Genomic DNA, 20,260 nt, shown 5'->3' with positions numbered 1-20,260 from the left:
TTTTAGGCAGGTTACTGTGGAGAGGTTTAATAGGGAAAACATTGTTCAACTGAAGTACCTGGATTCAGACATGCCCCTTCTGCCCTGTCCAGTTACGCTAACTCAGTAGGGGTTTAACATGTGACATGAGATGATTGATCCCGTGGTTTTGAGGTCACAAGTGTCTTTTCAGTAAAGTTGGGAATGCAAAGAAACTAAAAAGTTTCTGACACTGACTGTCATTTCTTTCCTGAAACACGTAGTAGGTTAAATTTCTACACCTGCTGGCAAGTTATACTGTACAGTATACTTTGTGCAGGCCTACACGTAGGCATTGACAGAAAATTTGTTCTACATCACAACTGGCGATTGGTTGATGTCTGAGGGGGCAGTTCCAGGGAGTCCAAACATTGCTGGTACAGTTATGCGTGAATGAGAAGTGGAAAAGTAGACAAACGTAGGGTTTTGTGGTTGTCCAACAGTGGAGTTCCATAAGGTATAAATGGTGACCTTTTTGGACAAATTTATTTATGGTTTTAGGTTTACTTTTTAATCTCTTGATAGCTTTTCAGCCTAGGGTTAGGGTGGTGCTGTTGTATTGGATAGCATCATATTGTTAGGTGTTGTTTTCATTGTGTCCACTCCATGGGGGGACAATATTATCATGGCCTCAACACTAGAATGCAGAATATGACCTCATAGTCAGTTAAGGTTCTTAAATGCAGGGCCTTTTCTGTACGAATACTCTCTTCAGCCCTTATGTAGAATATTTGCAACAGTCTTGTGACCTCAGAGGACATAACCCTTAATGCTTCTGGAAAAGACACCAGCACTTTTAAACACAATTTAGGCAATTTAAATAATGCTCCCACAGCTTCCATTTGGGTTATATATGGGTTTCATTCTTTCGGTATGTTCCTCTTGAAACTTTTAGTGGCTTTCCCGCAGAAGGAAAGTCTGTGGCTCCAAAATACACCCTCTGTGAACAACACGAAATGTATACAGTAATATGGATCTTCAAACACACACAGCCCATTGGTTTTAAACATTGAACACAAATGTAGCAGGGAGTCATGGGGCTCTTGGGGTCTAACAGCTTGATAAATAGACTCTGCTGTACACCACGGTGGCACCAGTGGCACTTTGTATCCAATCTAGGGCTTTGACTTTTGCCCAAAAATCATATTCGAAGTTCGATTGTTTATTAATATTCGAATATTTATTAATACTATTTTGACCATTAAATGCCTTCAGTAAGACCTATATTGGTATCAAACTTAAGTTTTTATTAAAAGTCAGACCCTGGTTTAAACACAAACACTATGCTTTCGACAGGAAGTTTGGAGCTTTCACCGTAGCCTACGTAAGTGGTCTGATGTTTATACTTGTGTGCTGGTGTGTGCGTCGAGGCGGCGTTTGTGTGTGGGCAGTGTTGCCAACTTAGCGACTATTCAGACCCACTTAGCGACTTTTTTTCACAAAAGTGACTAGCGGCAAATCTGGTGACTTTCTGTAGAAAAGACAGCGACTTTTTGTATAAAAAATAACCAGTATTGTCCAGTGAGCACGCAAGGTATTTTTGTCCTGTGGCCCCAAAACAGTCTCCTCACTCTTCTGTTCTGTGACTGAGGAGCAGCCCCTCCCCTCTGTGCTCTCTCCTCATGTGCAGCAGCACTGAGCAGGCAGGTAGAAAGGAGAGAAGGGAGCGGTGCGGGCCGGTGTAGGTAGGAGAGACAGCGGAACGCGACTGGAGAAAGACACTGCAGAGCTGGCCTGGCCCTGGGCAAGCCAGCCTTCTTTGAGAATTAGGGGGGGGATGCAACGCTACCGAGCCACGGCCGAGGGACGTGCGTCGCTGTCACGCGTATTTGCATTTTGAAATGCGTAAAAAAGCCTTGGAATCTGAACTGAAAACGTTTACAAGCAAACACATTTACAAAAAATAATGCTAAATAAAACCCATAACAGGTTCGAATATTAAGGGCTGTCTAATATTCGTTCGAATATCATTATTTTTTTAAATATTCGAATGATATTCGAATAACAAAGTTCGAAGTCAAAGCCCTAACCCAATCCAATCCCATCAGGACCTGAACTCTATCAACTGTTAATGCTTTCTTTCAAAATGATAACCTTAAACCCTGTTCCATTCCATCTCATTAGTGTCTCAATATGTCACGACAAACTCAAAATCTAACTGAAAAGATAGTTATTTCATTAAAATGTGTAACATGTATAGGTTTGTTTTTAACCAAGTTCTTTCTTTTCTAAAGTCTCACATTTTCAGAAGGAGTAAACGACGACCAACACACAAGGTACATATTTTTCTTTTACAGAACCGCATCACGTTTTCACCCTTTCATACTCATAAGCATACAACCAAACATTCTTCATTATTCATCATCATTATCCACATTAGTATAGTTTAAACCAGATGGCTTACCCATCATGAATAAGTCCCATTATTTGGTAAAGGAATTTATACGGGAAGTTCAAGTATAGCAGCAGCGTAGGATAAACATTAAAAGAGTGCCTTTGACCAAAAGGCTGCAGGCCTGAATCCCTAACTTTCCTCACAAATCCAGCAGAGAATACTGGGAAAACCTTTCACGCAGGAGACACGGAGTTGTTGTCCTTAACAGTGTTTTCACCTCCAGTTCCTTCATTGGCTGTTAGCCAACCGTAGATGCAAGAATGAATGAGTAACGGTGAGGATATGGTGCATAAAACTGCATGTGTTCATCCAACCTTCACTGCATCAGTAGAGATTTGAAAACAGATGGTGTAACTGTCTCTCTCTCTCACTCTCTCTCTCTCGTTCTTTCTGGAGTTGTGAGAGAGAGACTACATTTACGTGCACATAATTTGATTATGGCCAATAACCAGAGCAAGGCATTACAGCAATGAGGATGTTTATATGGGTTGCTTGTTAGAGCGTTCCATTAATTTACCCGTTTCCATGTTACAGAGCAAAGTGACTAATTCCTGAGGACACCCCCTTCACATTATTCCTCAATGTCACAGATTCCCTCCAGCATTCACCCTCAAAAACAAATCTCTTCCATGATGCTTCTGTGGTATAGTGTAGAGCTGGTCTCTGGTCTTATTTTTTTTCTAAAAGATGGAGGAAAATCATGTTTAAAGAGTGTTGCAGAACTTGGTATCCATTTTTTCAGCTTATAGCTTGCTTTGGGTTGCAAAACAGTTGCTTCATAGTTGGATAAGGGTTTATATTGTATAATGACATTCAGTCATGCAACTAAATTAGGAGTATCTTACTCATTAACATTTAAATCATAGTGTGGCATTCTGCATTATTTTATTTATTAATTTATTCACCACGGACAGTGCACATTTATTACCATTTCAGTTTCCACCTCAATGGAAATGTGCCCGAGTTAGCTAATAAGCATATTTTCAACAGGTTATATAATATCCTCAATACTACAGGACACACAATATAATAAAATACATGCATACACTACAAAATTAGCAGAGATGATGTAGCACAGGGGTGTCAAACTCAACTTCCCTAAGGGCCACACTAGAAAATCAGAATCACATCAAGGGCCAGACATACAAGTTTATTGCTTTTATGTCATGGGAAAAGTCAAATATATTTTACAATATTATTGCAAAAAAATTTTGTGAAAAGTGACAAAGTATTTGGGCCAAAATTTATTGTGAACCTAAATGTATATAGAGGCCGGATCAAAATTAGCAAGGGGCTGGATTTGGCCCGCGGGCCTTGAGTTTGACACTTGTGATGTAGCATGATTACTCATAATTGCAAGTTTGTTTTGCTTAAAGCCATCTCTAAATTATATGTTTTAATGGTTATGTAATGGATAGTCTCGCTTTGCCAGACCCTCCTCCAAAGCGCGCTGACGGAGGGTCTGGCTACTCCACACAGCATTCGGGGATGGGAGGAAAACGTGCTCTGGTTTATTGAAATGTCTTTAAACCAATCAGAATCGTCACGGGCAGTGCTAAACTCAGCACAGAGCCGCTGCAAAATAGTCGCGCGAGAGAAAACTCAGATTGGACAGATAGTGTAGCTAGCTGTCTCAATTTACCCTGCAGAGATCTGAGGAGCAGTCAACAATAGTTCTCAGAATCCAGCGGATTTAAAATTAAAACACGAAGAAAGCGGAAAGAAACGGGAAATACATGCATCCGGCGGAATTTCCTGCAGCACTGTAGCTATCCCGGAAGTGGAACGCGAAGGATATAGACTAGGTAACGGGTGGCTTTGAGAAGACTGTTTGCCCAAACCTGCTACGTCTTTATTGTACAACACAGTCCCCTTAAACATGGCAAAATCATCAAAGGATGATCAAAATTATATAAATTGTTAATTTGTACTATGTGGCAATTGTAATAGGTGTTGGTCATGTTTGTAAAGGGACTCAATTGGTTTCAGAGTTGTCATTCTTGCTTAGCTTGTAAGACTGTATGTTATGTGGGACAAGATGATCGCGTGCATAAAGAGGCTTGCTGCCTCCGTAGTTAGATATGGTCTTATATGCCTACAGTTAGCCAGGTTGAATTTGATGGTACTGGCCACCTATTAAAACATGCTTTCTAAAAGATAGATTTAAATCTAGGAATTTATTGAATTTACTACTATAGTTCTTCCACCCCCATCCCACCCCTGTCTGTTGTACTTTGTATTGTAATGTCAGATGAGTTTGTGGTCCTGTGTTATGTGTATGTGTCTCGTGATTGTTTTGTCAGAAAAAAAAAATGATTTGAATCTGGAATGATTCCAAGGTATTTAAAATCAGACACCACCTCAAGCCTTTTTTTTCTTCAACAAAAACATCAGGTTGGTGAGTCTCTGAGGATTTATGTGTGGAAAAACTGACAGTTTTGTTGTGTGTGAAAATGTAGCCACTGGGAGCAGATTTGGTGTCTTAAGTCTTCCATCAATTTCCTCTGTACACAGCTTTTTTTTTTCTTCTCTATTTTCACCAAGTGGACTAGAGAGTACTTGGGTGGGTGAAGTGGAGCTTTGGTCTGCGTGCTGATGTTGCCACAGTACAATCTAGTTGTAGCATGATCCTCCCTTCTACAGGAAGGTCAGAGTTGAGGGTGAGCCACAGGCCTGTGCTCCTAGAAATTGGTGGGATTCAGTTCCTTGTTCAAGGACACTTGAGCGGATAACTCAGTGGCGAAGTTTATTTATGATTATTACAGGGTCGCTTGTATGACCACAGGCCCACACTGCTCCCAGCTGAGTACAGAGTCGCTACTTGAATCACTTCATCCTGTACTACTGCATTTACAGAAAGTGTCCTTGCCAATTACAACTTAATCAAATGTAATAATTGTGGGGCTTCACAGTCCAAGCTAAACACAGCACTGTGTATTAAAGCAAAGATTCTCTATAACTAAAGATTATAAGAAAGCATTTCACGTTGCCCCAATGGTATAGAGTGGTACACACTTCCTGTCTCCTAAATGGGCGTGACCTTGTTTGGAAGTGTAGTGAATGTCGTGGACCTCTAAAAAGTTATATTTGTATAATTTATTTTCTTTTTTGTTAACATTAGATATTTAAACAGCTAAACGCCATATTTAGCATTACAAAAATGTTTATTTTTAGGACGATGGTTGATGTTTGCTAATCTGTGTTGCCAGATCTTGCGAGAGTTTGATGCTGAGACAGAAAGAGGTCTCAAACTAAGTTATTTTTCGCCTAATTTGGGATGGCTTGAAAAAAAAAAAAAACCGTTGAAACATCATACGTGGGACACAATCCCTGCTCTCCTGGGTGAAAGTCCTGTGTTTTACCCATCCACCACCAAAACCCTCCGCAGACTTACGTCCTTTCATACTACTCGCTACGGCGGAAATTCACATGTAATGTAGGTCAATGGCAGCCGAACGGTGTTTATAAACACGCTAAAAAGCGATTATGCGTCTTGATAACACGCCAAAACGGCATAGGAATTGGCGCGTCATACATATGCCACTTGATGAGATCAGTCTCTGTGTTCACGTTACCACTCACGTTGGAATCAAAACACTCAGGACCTGCCTCTAGTCTCCCAAAGTGCCGAAATTAACGTGACACAGCTACAGGAAATGACTCTGAGTTGGGTTGTCTCAGTTCTAAGCTTTCTGGATGATGACTGTGTTGTGCAAAACACCTAAACATAATTTTAAACCACAAAAAACATGAACTCTTCCTATTTCGCGCCATACCACACCGGGAGCGTCTCAGAAGCGGAGCGTCTTGCTGCCCGACTCGCAGATGTTATTGTCTCTACAAGTACTTTACGGAAAAATCACGTGTTTATTAAGCTAGTGTCAACCTTTCACTCCAAGCACTCCTACGGTTAAACTCCATGTCTTCAATTTTCTGGTGTTGTCTATATAAAAATTATCTGTGATGTTGTGTCAAGCACGCTTCCGGTCTTGCCGTGGTGCGGCTGGTGGATTATCAAGCATAGACTTGAATGGCTATGATTGCTCGCAGGGGTCGCGCCGCAGACGTGCCCAGTGGAAAATAGGGGTTCGAATGGTAGCTTTCTCGGAGAGAAAGCCGGGACCTTCTCGGCTTCTGCCTTATGACATTGTTGACATCATAATTGCGTTTATCCAAGTGTCTTGTGTTAATTAGGGCTGCAGCTATTGATTCTTTTAGTAATCAAGTATTCTACTGATTATTCCGTCGATTAATCGAGTAATTGGATAAGAAATACGTAGTAAAGAAATACTTGGTAAACAGCAATAGTAAATATTTATTATTGGTGTTTACTAAAAATAGGAAACTTGTCTTGTATATACAAAAGACAGGTTTCCTTTTTTAGAAAAAGCAACATTTTTTGTTGCCAAATTCCAATACCCTTAAAAAAAAAAAAAAAACATTACAATAGTACATTTTTGGTGGCACAAATGTTAATATTTTTAACCCCCTTCCCCTTCTTGCCTCTGGCTCTTTGCACTGCAAAAGAGCTGTTCACTAACCAGAGGGTAAATGTGACAGTACAAAGCTTACAGCAGGTCCATTCAACTACACTATTCTGGGGGACACATTTTCAGAACCCTAATACACAGTGAGGAGAAAGAATGCAGACATCACCGGCATGATGATGTCATTCACGCGCATATTAAGTAGCCATGCTGGGGCGAGGAGCCGGTTTGTCTCCGGCAGCAGCTAAGTTTCCAAAGATTAGAAGCAAACTAATAAACAGACTACAAACCGACAGCTTTCATTTTAGCTTGTTGGTAAAACATGGCTATTAGCAGAGTAGCATGCTGTAGGCTAGTTGTTTAAAACAGCGCGGTGGACGAGAGCAAAAGACGTATATAACCTGTCGGGTTCACTTCGTGGAATGGATGAGTAGACTGGATGTTTGTTACAGAGATGATGTAGCAGCATGTTTGCAACTTAAAGTGATCCTAAAATTTGTCGTTTTTCTCGCCTGTCTCTACTCTTAGACCCTCGCTATTTTCGTCTTCCTTCCCTTGTAATCTGGGCCGTCAGTCTTGTGTTCACAGAAGCGCCAACCTCTTGTGCACTAGTAATAATCCTCCGTGCGGAAACACAGTGAGCCGCACAACCTTAATTACATTGATTTTAACAAAGCTTTGAGTCAAAGAATTATGCTTCGAGGCTTTTTTGTAATCAAATTATTCGAGGAATCGTTTCAGCCCTAATGTCAATGTTAGTGTTACAGTAAGTACCAACATTTAGCAAATGGATATACGTCATTTTTATCTTTTTATCTATTATACTTTTTTATCTTCTGCATTATTAATCATAATTTATAAGGGTTATTTTTCAAATGCTTGCAAGTGTTTCTCTTTCTGCTTCCTGCTTGTAAAACATTGTTACAGTAAATGCAAAGTAGATGCATTCAATCTTCTTGCCAGTTGTCTTGTTTTTGGAGGTAATTATATTGTCAGAATGAATGGAATAATGTAAATGTAATTGCTCCCTCTTAAATAGAGTGCTTGTACTTCATCCATGTGACACCCATGCAGGGAGTTGAATGCTAAAGTGGATTCTTATCAGCAGGGTTTGACATCTGTAGGAATCGACCCGGCAGCGATACGGCTTGTTATCAGTCATCCACACTCCTGCACCATTCAATTTTTCTTCAAGATAATAGCGTTGGTGGGCTGGGACATGTAAACTGGCACAATGTGAACACACACAAGCAAATAAACGGCTTCAGATTTTACTCTTGGCACACGATCATTTTCTCTTCAGTCCTGACCATTTTTCTCTCTCTCGCTCTTCTTTTCTTTCTGTCCTTGAACCTCTTTCAGTCATTCGTCCTCTCTTGGTCTCTCATGATGCCTCATCTCTCCCAGCCAGCCACGTCTGTCCGTTCAGAAGATGAGTTCTTAATGATTTATTGACGATGTTATGCCTCTTCTTTAGAGGAGACATCGCCGCTGTGCCAGAAAATCTTTCTGAATTGTTAGATTTTATGATATTGGTGTTAGTGTGGCCCTGTCAACAGAGGGGCACCGTGGAGTCCATCAGTTATACACACTGATATACTGTTTACTATATAACTGTTTCTTAGAGTACAGCTTGTAGCCCCCCCCTTTTCTGTTCTCACCGCCTGTGAAGTCCTCTAAATCAGCGTTTAGATGTTTCAGTCATCAAAGTCTGCTCCTAGTCATTTCAATGTATTCTTAAAGATGCATGTATATATGGAGGATTCTCTTTTGCGCCGTTGTCTGCATGAATGCAACAGCTCATATTTGGGCTGGGTTTCATTTGACATTTTTGGAACTTATTCTCGCCAAATATATCCGCTTATTGAAGATTGTGTGTATGTCGGCAAATAAGTAACAAAAAAATGTCAAAGATATTAAGTCTGTCCTGATCCAGATCCTTTAATATATCTGCTGAGTCTGATCCAATACTTATTTGTACTTAAATGATCATTAAATATGTATCTGAAACAATGACATAACAGTTGTAGACTACTCAATCTGACACACCTTACCTGAGACAAGCTACCTGAGCCTGAAACTGGATGTCCTGGTTAATAAATGCTGGATTTATAGGCTTAAATATTGATATGATAGGAATGAAAAATTAACATGAGAATGTCAGTCCTAAATCTCTGCTCATCTCTTACACTGTTGGATTTGTTGGATCTACAGAGACACTCAGTCCTCCCGCGATTCTACTGTGATGTTACCCAGTGGAATTTCTTGCCTCACAAACGATCTTTGGCGGAGTGCAGACACAAGCTTGCTGATACCACTTTAACCAACACCGCAACACAAGTTGAACTTGGACGGTTTTCAAATTGAGCACGGAATTAACATTAATTAGCGACGGCTTATGTGATCTGCTGCCGGCAACGATTGTCATTTTAACTGGTTAGCGCTGCTACCAAACATTTTTGTTAACGTCTCTTTGGTAATGATAATTGGCTAGTTGCAAGATCCTCACACTGTGCTGAAGGGGAGCCACGGTGCAACACTAGCAGGCTGAGGTGGTCTGAACAGTAGATTTTGATCACCTTTATTTTAATTGACATGATGATTAAAATATGCCCAGATTGACCCGTTACCGATCCTTGGGATCACCAGGGGATAAGTCTAAAAGACAGCCATTACAATGTAATAGTAATATTGCAAATATTAACACAATGCCTTTTTTGATACCTTGCTTTAAAAAAAAAAAAAGTTTTTATTTAAAGCTTTAGTACCTTACTTTTATTATTGATATTAATGAACGTCCGTTACATTCAAGCCGTTGCCAAACGAGTTGCTACAAAGCTAATTAAGACTATCAGCTCCACACAACTCTCTGTGGTTCTCTGTATGACTATGTTCAGAAGATTGTGGCTCCCGTGAAGATAATGACCTCTTCTGAAGAGTCCATGTTTTTTTTAATCCTTGTCGTTATGGCTACTAGCAACTGCATGGAGGAGGAGGAGGAGGGGTGTGTGCGATCACGGAAGGCTTGTATCATGTGGACGCGCCGACAGTTTTGTTATTACTTAGAATTCCTCATGGGGGGCGACAGAAACTACGCACTATAGCTTTAACCAGACTGATTTCATAAAGTGGCGTAAAAATTTGTATGCCGTTTTTGCGTGTTATCAAGATGCATGATAGCTTTTTAGCGTGTTTATAAATGCCGTTCGGCCGCCATTGACCTACATTACGTGTGAATTTTCGCCGTAGCGAGTAGTATGAAAGAACGTAAGTCCACGGATGGGTAAAACACAGGACTTTCACCCTGGATGGCCAGGAAGCCTTCCCCAATGTTTCCTAAACTTAACCGTTTGTTTTCCTAAGTGTGTGACGTTGGTCACCGTCGTTTTTTTGTGTTACTAAAGCATTCTCGCGATAAGACGACTGTATGTTTACATCCGCTGTATACAGCGTAGACATACACGTGGATAGCTCAAAATGCGTACAGATAGCACGCCATTTGGCTTTAGGAAAGTGGCGTGTATGTTTACGCAAAGTCATGATGCCATGTTGGCTTTAACATAAAATCCAAAGTTCTCAAATGTTAAATACAGACAACGTTTCACTTTACATTACTGTTTGCAATTGATAAGATTTGAGGAGGGGAAGTACATGTATGTATATTTAAATTGAATGACTACACAATTTATATATACATGTATTTCCTTTATATATTAAACAAACACCCCTTTTCTAATTTTTGGGAAACACTGGGGAATATAGAATCTGTTCTTCCAAATCCGGCAAGAAAAAGATCTACTTGCAGCACATCTCTGCCTCCCACTATCTTCTCTGCATCTTTCTTTGTCCCCAGTCTTGATTCACATTATCTCACGTCTCTTTCTACTTTCTCCACACGCTCCCTCTATCATCTCATCTCTCTCTCTCTCTCTCTCTCTCTCTGTCACACTTCATCTTGTTTATTTTCTCCCCTACGGTTTATTGCTATCACTTATCACTGCACTACTCATCTGTATCTTTCCACTTGTTTCTTCCTCACTCGCTCACATGTGTACACACACGCTCTCTCTCCAGCTCCATTATGTGCATTCTTCATATTTTTTTTATCTCAACTTTCATACTTCTCTCTCTCCCTTCCGTTCTTCCTTCCTCAGATTATTTTTAAAAACGTACTCTGAGTCACTGATGACTTCACGTGTTTCAACCTCTTTTTTTGTGCTTTTCAAAGTGGAGCATGTTTACGGCGTCCACCACGCCCACTACATTGCGCGGTCGGTGATCCACCCTCTCAGGTCAGCTTGTCCCCAATGGCTAGATGTGAGTCAGAATCGCATCATTTCCTAGAGTACCAAAATATATCCAGGGATTTGATGTACTGATGCAGGAATATACAGACAGATCACATCTTTTTTATTTTATTATATTTATATATATATTTTTGACACTTACTCTTCCCTCCCAATTTGGGGTGGCCAGTTCCCCCTGTGGTCTTAGCCACTGCTGACTCCCTCTGTAAGTATGCATATATTCTGGCTCAACGATTGTACATTGATGGGATAAAGGAAATCAGCCAGAAAGTTTTTTTCCCCCTATCCCAGTAACGATAACCGATGTGAGACTAGCCTGCGTGGGACAGAAAGATGGGAGCATTGCGTCAGAAAAATGAACCCAGGACCCTCTGTTGGTAGGAGGCTGTTTTAAGACTTGGTCAAATGGTCGATGAACCACAAGAAGAGATATTTCTGGATTCTGAATTTTGGCAAGCTATTTACTAAAGCGATAAGACCGAGGAATCGGACAAACTAACTGGAAACCTAAGATAGTCAAGAAAATACGAAAAAGTTAAGCACATTCATTTGAGTCTTGTGTCAAGAAATATATATTTTGACTCTTGGACGTGATGGTAGCAAAATAAGTAGGAGTGTAAAGGTTTTCTGCTACATTTTTACATGGTCAGTTAGGACTATTTTGTGTAACTTAACTACATTTATCCAGTTTAATTTGAGGCTTCAACCTTATCACAACGTTATCCAGCAAATGTGAAGGTTAAATCATTTTTTAGTGTTTATACTGGGTACTGAATGTTTGTTTCAATGACAGCACAGTAGACAGAAAAAACAGTGGTTGCGATAAAAAGGTTCACTTCATCAGCGAAAGAATGTCCTTCGCCGAGCCAGCGCAGTGAAGGCTCACATTGCAACACAAAACTCAAAACTTTCTGGGCAAATCCATTCTTTGTACTTTACAATGGCTGTAAACAAAATAAAGGCCGCAGTTGTGTAATAGTCCCATTTTATTGGTGGAATAACACTTCAGCAGAGCACTAACTTTAAACTGACACATAAGACACAATCTGCAAAGGTCCAAACTTAGACTTTTATAAAATCATTCTCCATGAACTCATACGCCACTCATGTCATTCAACTCATCACCTCTCAGACAGCAGACCAGGGAGAAACATGTCCCACGCTTCACTTGATGAAGAAAAGTACATGTTTGCGAGATTGTTATCCTTGGCATATCTGGGATATAAAAAGAGAAGAAATGTGCAAGATTGTCCTTTACTTTCTTCCTGAAAGCCGAGGTCTTCCCTCCGAAATTGTATTCAACTGCAGAATACATACTTGTTTTCTTCTAGTCTTAATGAAAGGTTTTCTACATAAGGTGGACAATAGTGCCTGTCACCGACATCAAAATCTTGTTTGTAAGTGAAAACTGAAGATCAATTGGGTGTTTCTGAGACTCTTCAAGCCCCTGTGGCAGATGAATGAAACTAAATTGGAGCTTGTTTTCTCTCCTTGAAAATAATGCCGGCCGGTAAAATGGTGTAAGTGCATTTGAACTTCGACCTCAGAGGCCGGTGCACAAAGTGTCTGAATGTTTTTCTACGGACGTCTACCTCGTATTACTGTCGGGACCCATCTCAACCAGTCATGTCATTATGAAACATTTTGTGGTTGTTATTTTTATAAACCTCTCTGTTCGTCAGCCTCTTATTCTGCTGTTACAGATGACTCAGTACACACTCTTGTTTGTTTGTGTGTCTTCATTTTATATTGCCTTGTGTGTTGATAGGAGGAAATGGAGGCTGAGAACAGAAGGAACACACGGACCAAACTGATGCCAAAGCTGACCCCGCACAAAGAGGAGGTGACAACCAGACAGAAACAAACGCGTGCAGACACACACATAACCATGTTAAAATATGAATGTATTAACAAATAATACAGTTAACGCCTCAATGTAGAAAACCTACTTTGGTAGAATACTAATTCATCATACCGCGCAGGTCAGCCTATTCTTACATAAGGATGTCACATTTGTTTTGCATGAGGTCTTCTGTTTTCGTAGGCTGGCTGTCATCGTGATTCATACTTTAATATTTAATTTTCTACCCTAATTGCTAAGGGGCTTGCTAAGGTCAAAGTTATTATGGTGAACAAACAACAAATGGCCTCTGCTTTGTAGGGTACGGTACCAAAACCTGGTGCCAATATGGCATCTGTTCCCAAACGGCCGGTATCTACCGGCCCGGATGACAGCGCAGATTTCGGTGCCACTTAAAAGCCTGCGCTGCTCTCTGTTGCTCCAAAACAGACAATACAGGCAACAGATGCATCACTGCACGTATTGCTTCTTAAAGCAACAATAGAGAACTGTTCCCGCTTCGGTCCTCCTACAGGTTGGAAGCGGAATTGTCCATTACATTGTCCAGTTCATTCAAACTACAGATCCACTACCCGATCTGGCAAGCTTGCATAATGTAATGGACAGTTCCGCTTCCAACCTGTAGGGGGACCGAAGCAGGAACAGTTCTCTAGTGTTGCTTTAAGGTTGCACTTGGCAGCAAGTAACTTGAGCCTACCATTAGCTAACAGCTTGCTTAAACGCGGTTAAAATGTTAAAAGCTAAACGGTCTAACGTGTGGCTTTATTTCAATGTAATTAAGTTGTTGTAATTACATTTTAAATGAATTATTTAAATTGGACCATATGTCCTTAGCAATAAACAAGCTGTTCTTTAATGTCGCCGACTGTCATTTTGTGCTATTCTTTTTTCTTTTTTTTTTATTCTTCTTAAGTATCTGTTCAGGCAACATTTTTTTTAAGTATAGTTTTAGCACCGGTATCGAAAAAAAAAAAAAATTATACCCAACCCTACTGCTTTGTTAGAATGCATGCATACATTGCACAACTCTACTAAGTGCAGTAGTTCAAAGGTGAACCGTGAGGTAGTTTACCAAAAAACTAATAGATATTTACAAGGGACAGTGTGTGATTTCGTGATCTGTGGTTTAGATCATTTGGTCACACTGGACTCCCTCTCCAGGTGTGTGTTTCCGTATGCTTGTACTGTAATCCACATGGAGCATTTCCTCGCTGTACACGCTGACAGACTAACCACAGTTCGCTTTCATCTGTGATCAGATCTCTTCTCCATCGAGCCGCAGTGACTCCCAGAGCAGCATCCGCAGCAGAAAGGAAGGAACTCTGCAGAAGATCGGAGACTTCCTGCAGAGCTCCCCCACGCTGTTCGGCACTAAAGGTAAGTGTGTCAATGTGTGGCTCTTCAAAGCTTGCTATATATATATCTCTATCCTCCCCAGTGCATTGTGATGCATTATATTCATTCACCTTCAGTCACTTACTGATAGAAGACAATTACCCGGCCCAAGTGGGTTATTAGAATTTTTGAATTTTACAGATGAAAACTTGAATGCAGCAACACAATGTAGGACACACAATGACAAACCTCATTGTTCCTGCCGGAGTCATTTGGAAGGGTAACGCAGGTTTGACACAGTAGCCGGGCAAGGGCGGCCGAGTTCCAGATACTAATGATGGCTTAGAGGAGGAAGTGAAGACAGGGAACATGTTGGAATCAACCGGAGTCATCTGCGAGTTTTATCCCCGGGGACTGGCAGTTTCACTCGGTCATTGAATTATCTCAATTATCTCGTCTGCCGCCATTCTCTCTCTCTCTCTCTCTCTCTCTCTCTCTCTCTCTCTCTCTCTCTCTCTCTCTCTCTCTGTTTTTCTGCTGCTTGCTGCTCCATCATCTTTTGTTGTTTATTTAATTTCCTCCAACACCTCACTCTTTTCTTTCTCATTCATCCATCCCTTTCTCTCCGTTGCTCATTCCTTCTCGCCCTCCACTGTTCTTTTTCCGTCCTTTCCCTTCTCCATTCCTTTGATCGCTGATCTTCCCCACCTGCCTGTCCCATCTCTTTCTCTTCCTCCCATCCTTTCTTTCCAGTCTCTTCCATTGATTTTTTTTTCTTTTCTTTTTTTTTAACCTGAACAATAAATAACAGCCATGCCAGTGTTGGCTTTACAGATGCTGGAATTTTTTCAAGATCAGTAGGTCATTGATAAAAGGATAAAACTGACATTATTTAATATTTTTCGTATTATCAATTTCCCTGACGAGACAAAAGAATGACAACGACTGCGTCCTGCCAACAACTTTTGCCTGTGAATCAGAGTGAAATTAATATGCAGAGCACATTTAACACGATCAAATGGTTCACCGACATAAATTTAAGCAGTCAATTAAAATAGATCTTAATCTCTCGAAAGTATCTAATTCAGCATGCCTCCATCTCTGCAGCCAAGAAGATGATGAGTCTGGTGAGCGGCCGGGGCGATGCAGACTCACCAGCCTCCTCTGCCTCCTCTTCATCCCTCAGTCTAAGAGCCAAAAAGAACAAAAAGAAACTCTACCGGCCTGAGATCTCCTCCCCCATGGACATGCCCTCCCACCCAGTAAGTGTCATTATACATAAGTCCACTGTCGTCATAGTACACCAAGGTTTCGGGGGGGGGGGGGTCTTAAAAAGTCTAAGATTTCAAAATAAAAATGTTAGGCCTTAAAAAGTCTTAAATCCGTACATAAAGCTATAGTGCGTAGTTTCTGTCGCCCCTATGAGGAATTCTAAGTAATGACAACAAAACTGCCTTATATGATCGCAGAGCTCAGAACTCTGACAACCACAGAGTACCCCGAGCTAAAAATCCAACATGGCTGCTCCCTGCACCAACAGCAGTGAAAGCTGTAGTAACATACAGTTATAAGCACTCATGTCTTATTTGTGTCTCACTAAATACACGCAGCGCTGTCCATATTCTATATCTGTGGACATGTTACACTGTTTGAATGCACAAAAAAACAGCGTAATGCGTTGTTATCAACTGGCATTGCTAACAACGGCTAACCTGGTTAGAGCTAACGACGACAACGAAAATCCGACTTGTAAATGGAACGCATTCGCCTCAGTTGTGACATCATTCCCAACCATTGGGCCAACCATTAACATGCTAGCACGTTCTCAATGGCAAAACACTGCTACAACACACACAAATTCATCCTAATCTACAAAATAAATTGTATAGAACTACTTCCATGTCCCTGTGCTGCAGGTATTCCACACAAAGTTAGAAGAAGTCTCCCGGCTAATCCTGCCTTGTACTGACTGAAGTTGGGGAAACCGCTAGCTAGCTCATGTAGTCCTTACCTAGCTACTGAGCATGTGCAACTGACAACAAAGATGTTACAGCAGTTGAGATGTCTCACTCTGTAGCTAAAAATGAGACCTGACACAGGGTGAATAGAGGAGCTGCAGAAATGTGCAGTACAACAAAAATATGGTGTTTTTTTGAAAATTAAACCATGTAAACCTATTCTAATTAGAGATGGACCGATACCGGTATCGGCTCCGATACTGCCTAAAACGCTGGTATCGGGAAGTACTGGAGTTTATGCACCGATCCGATACCACGTAATAAAGCCCTAAAGAAAATCTACGTTAAAGTAGTTTATTTAGGTTCTTTTTCCGTTATAACCGAACTGGAGAATAAAAGAAAGTTCTACGACATTCATTGTTTGTGTTTGTTCATGTTTTACAAAGAGTTTAACCTGAGCCAGACAGCAAAGATAGAAATCATATGACATCCATACAGGGATAGTAGTATACAGTTGTTTAAACATAATAAAATATATGACACACTGGTATCAGATCGGTACTCGGTATTGGCCGATACGCAAATTCAGGTATCGGAATCGGTATCTGGAAGCAAAAAATGGTATCGGGCCATCTCTAATTCTAATACAACCTCAAATTACAATTATGAACCTGAAAATGAGCATAATATGAGCACCTTAACAATTTGTTTTTTTCTTGTTGTAGATAATCAGCAGAGAGCCAGAGGAGAGAGAGAGTGACCATTCGATCATTAAGAGGCGCCTTCGCTCCAGGATGGCTAAATAATGAACCTACTTACATTAACTCTACATCATCTCAACACTATCTTCACAAAATGAAGGGAGCATTTAGCTGCCCAACACCTTTTTTTTCTATTTCATGGGGGCTGGAAAGTCTTAAAACATGCCTTCTTAAGTTATCTTATTTAATCTAAAAATCTATAGTTTAATACTGTTTTCAGAATAGAGCAAAGTCACTAATATACAGCTGTTCGTTCGGTGCACAGTTTTAGTGTATTTTTTTTGTTGGTTGATGTTGTCATCTAAATCTCGAACAGGTTTCCCAAAATGTTGAACTATTCCTTCACAATACTAATCAACGTTTGGCTATTTGGTCCACATTTATCATCAAATGACTCACGTCTCTGCAGATACTCTTATTAAATAGTAAGCACTCTGAATTTGTACATCTTTTACACCTCTTAGACAAAAGATGCTGACTTTTTTTATTTACTTTAAAGTGCAATTTTCTCCCGCCATGTTTGAGCTGTGCTGGAGAATGGTTATTGTATTTTATTTTTATGTTTTACTTAATGTGAGGAAGCTATAGCAGTTATAATGTCATTTTTCAGACGTCTCAATGTTGTCCTGTTTGTGAAAGGCGGTGCAGCACCAGCTCACTAGTTTTATTTTCTGCAAGTGATATCAAAAAAGCTGCTATTAGAGCGTTTTGGAAATGTCTTGTGTTCTAAGCAACTATTCATTTTCATAACGGTTCAGATAGGAAGTCAGGTATTTTAAATGCCTCTGTCGTTCACTTTGTATTCACTTCTCACTCTCTACCGCACTTTATCTCTTCCCTCGGAACAAACCTGATAGTACACTAAAGCTAGAGAATGCAGGATAAAAGTATCATCGGTTCTACTGTGTACTTGTTACTGAAACACCTCCATGCAGACTTGTAATAGTCCACGTGCTCTGAGTGCTAAAAGCGATGACTGTAGGACCGCTGGCTGTTGATCTCTGTACATCATTATATTCTGTTCAAGATGAAGGCCTGCTGAGTGTTCTTTCTTTTGTTCAGGAAAGAGTTTTTTTCAAAGCTGAGTTTAAAAAAAAAAGGAAAAGAAGCTTGTTTCATTCCTATGTTTTATTTTCTGAAATTGTGCACTTTTCTGTATTTTTGAAATACCTATTGCATACTTTTCTGTCATACCATCATGTATTTTCTCTACTTTAATTCTATAGCCTTGGTCTTATTTTCCAATTAAAAATATAAATACTTCTCAAATGTGGAGATCTGCTGTTTTTCTTTGATTCTTCTTTTTTTTTTTAAAAACACTGGCCAAAGAAAAGTAGCATTTTAGAGCCATCCCTTTGGGTCTCTCGAACTAAAGAACAGGGTTACTGTGGGGTCTTAAAGGACAATTCCAGTGCAAAACGAATAATTGCAAATTTAATAACAGATGTGTACCCACTCTGTCGTTCTCTGGGACATGTTTTCATGCTAATCGAATGTGTTCGTAGCTTGAAACAAGCTAGCGCTGATTAGCTTACAACACTATTATTCGGGGCACAGGGAAAGTAAAAATATATCGCTATTTATACCACTAAAAAGGCTCAAAATATGACCATCATCATATGCTACCGTTGAAGTTTGGTGATATTTGGAGCCTTTTTAGTGGTATAAATAGAGATTTGTTTTTACTTTTCCCTGTGCCCCGAATACTAGCGTTGTAAGCTAATCAGCGTGTTTCAAGCTACGAACACATTCGATTAGCATGAAAACATGTCCCAGAGAAGAGTGGGTACATGTGTCGTTTTGCACCGGAATTGTCCTTTTTAAAAAGTCGAAATTTTCAAAATTCTAGGCCTTAAAAAGTAATGTGTTCTAGGTGTTGAATAATTTTAAACAGGTTTTAATTTTCCTATATCAATATAACGCTACCTCTAATTTCTTGAAATGTTTCTGCAGCGCTTTAGAATTCATTTTTTTTATTATTGCATGGTGTTGTAGTTCTTTCTGTCGCTAGTCCCAAATATATTTTGCTCTATTAGGACTACAGATGAGACCAACATGCAGCTTATATTGCAGCCAATCTACACAACAGTCCTATAATTAATTCAGACGATGTTTCTGGACGTGATATAGGTCTTAAATTTCATTCATTAACGTCTTTAAAAAGTCTCAAATTTGACCTGGTGAAACCCTGAAGAAATTCTTAGTTGATTTAACACTCATACGATTTTGTCGACTGATTAGTTCAGAATCAGAATACTTTTTGATCCCCTCAGGGAAATTATTTTAGAAATTATAGTTGATTTAATCGACAGATCCGTAAACTGTAAAGACTTTAGTTTCTCCACAAACAATCATGCAAAGCACCGCTTTAAATCTTGTGTTTAGCGGAGATGTGCTCAGAAGTTTTTTGGAAAGAAGTCATTCGGTGTGAAAAAAAGCATAAAAATGATTAATCTTGGTAGATTCAGACCAAAATGACGGATTAGTCAACTAATCTAAAAACTGAAAGGGGGCGCAGCCCTACTCTGGGCTTTGTCAATGTTGTATACCCTAACCTTTTATACCCTAAATATTAGTATTGGTGATGAAAATAAGTAGCAGCAGTTCTGCATGGTATGTATGTGCATTCATTCATACACACACATTTGTCTTTGGTTGATAAACTGGTTCAAGACCTGCGATAGTATGGTGAAAATGTTTTGCTACTCTAAAGTAGGCCAGCCTCGTTGGGACGCCGTCACTCTGAAAGCCTGTCGACGCTGATCGCTCACGTAGCGTACTAAAATTAGGCAATATATCAATCAACTGCACAACCAGACGAGTAGGTCGTACGTTGCCAACAAATTCCTGCACGCTATCTTGCAAAATATTATTTATTTGCAACGTCTTGGTGCTATAACTTCAACAATGTACGTTTAGCTGCTGCCTCCATGTTGGGACTTGTGCCTGCTTCTCCAAACTGGGGGCGTGCCGACCTCCATCTACTGTAGTCGGGGCCCCTGGAAGTGCGCTGGGCTTTGAAGCCAATTTGGCATAGCGGCCAAACAGTGGAATTACAACTTTCGTGTCCGTCACGTTATGCCCTCTGGCCCAAAAAGACTTTTCCCCCATAGACTTACATGGGTAGAGAGACTTCTG

At 40.2% G+C, this 20,260-nt stretch overlaps 1 protein-coding gene across 2 annotated transcripts in view; it reads left to right on the top strand.

The window, feature by feature from the left end:
• Window positions 1-18,341, top strand: part of kif20ba (kinesin family member 20Ba) — a 65,154-nt gene extending 46,813 nt beyond the window's left edge. Inside the window, exons 31-35 of one of the 2 annotated variants that reach the window (XM_028603830.1) lie at window positions 2,253-2,294; window positions 12,976-13,050; window positions 14,328-14,445; window positions 15,511-15,665; window positions 17,087-18,341. In XM_028603830.1, coding sequence (XP_028459631.1) covers window positions 2,253-2,294; window positions 12,976-13,050; window positions 14,328-14,445; window positions 15,511-15,665; window positions 17,087-17,167 — 471 coding nt within the window. In that variant the 3' untranslated portion in view covers window positions 17,168-18,341. The remainder of the gene's footprint in view (window positions 1-2,252; window positions 2,295-12,975; window positions 13,051-14,327; window positions 14,446-15,510; window positions 15,666-17,086) is intronic. The other variant, XM_028603831.1, reaches the window with a different exon arrangement.
• The last annotated feature ends 1,919 nt before the right edge of the window (window positions 18,342-20,260 follow it).

Source organism: Perca flavescens, chromosome 17 (genome assembly GCF_004354835.1).
Source record: "Perca flavescens isolate YP-PL-M2 chromosome 17, PFLA_1.0, whole genome shotgun sequence".
NCBI classification, from domain to species: Eukaryota; Metazoa; Chordata; class Actinopteri; order Perciformes; family Percidae; genus Perca; species Perca flavescens.
This window is presented reverse-complemented; position numbering and strand designations above follow the sequence as displayed.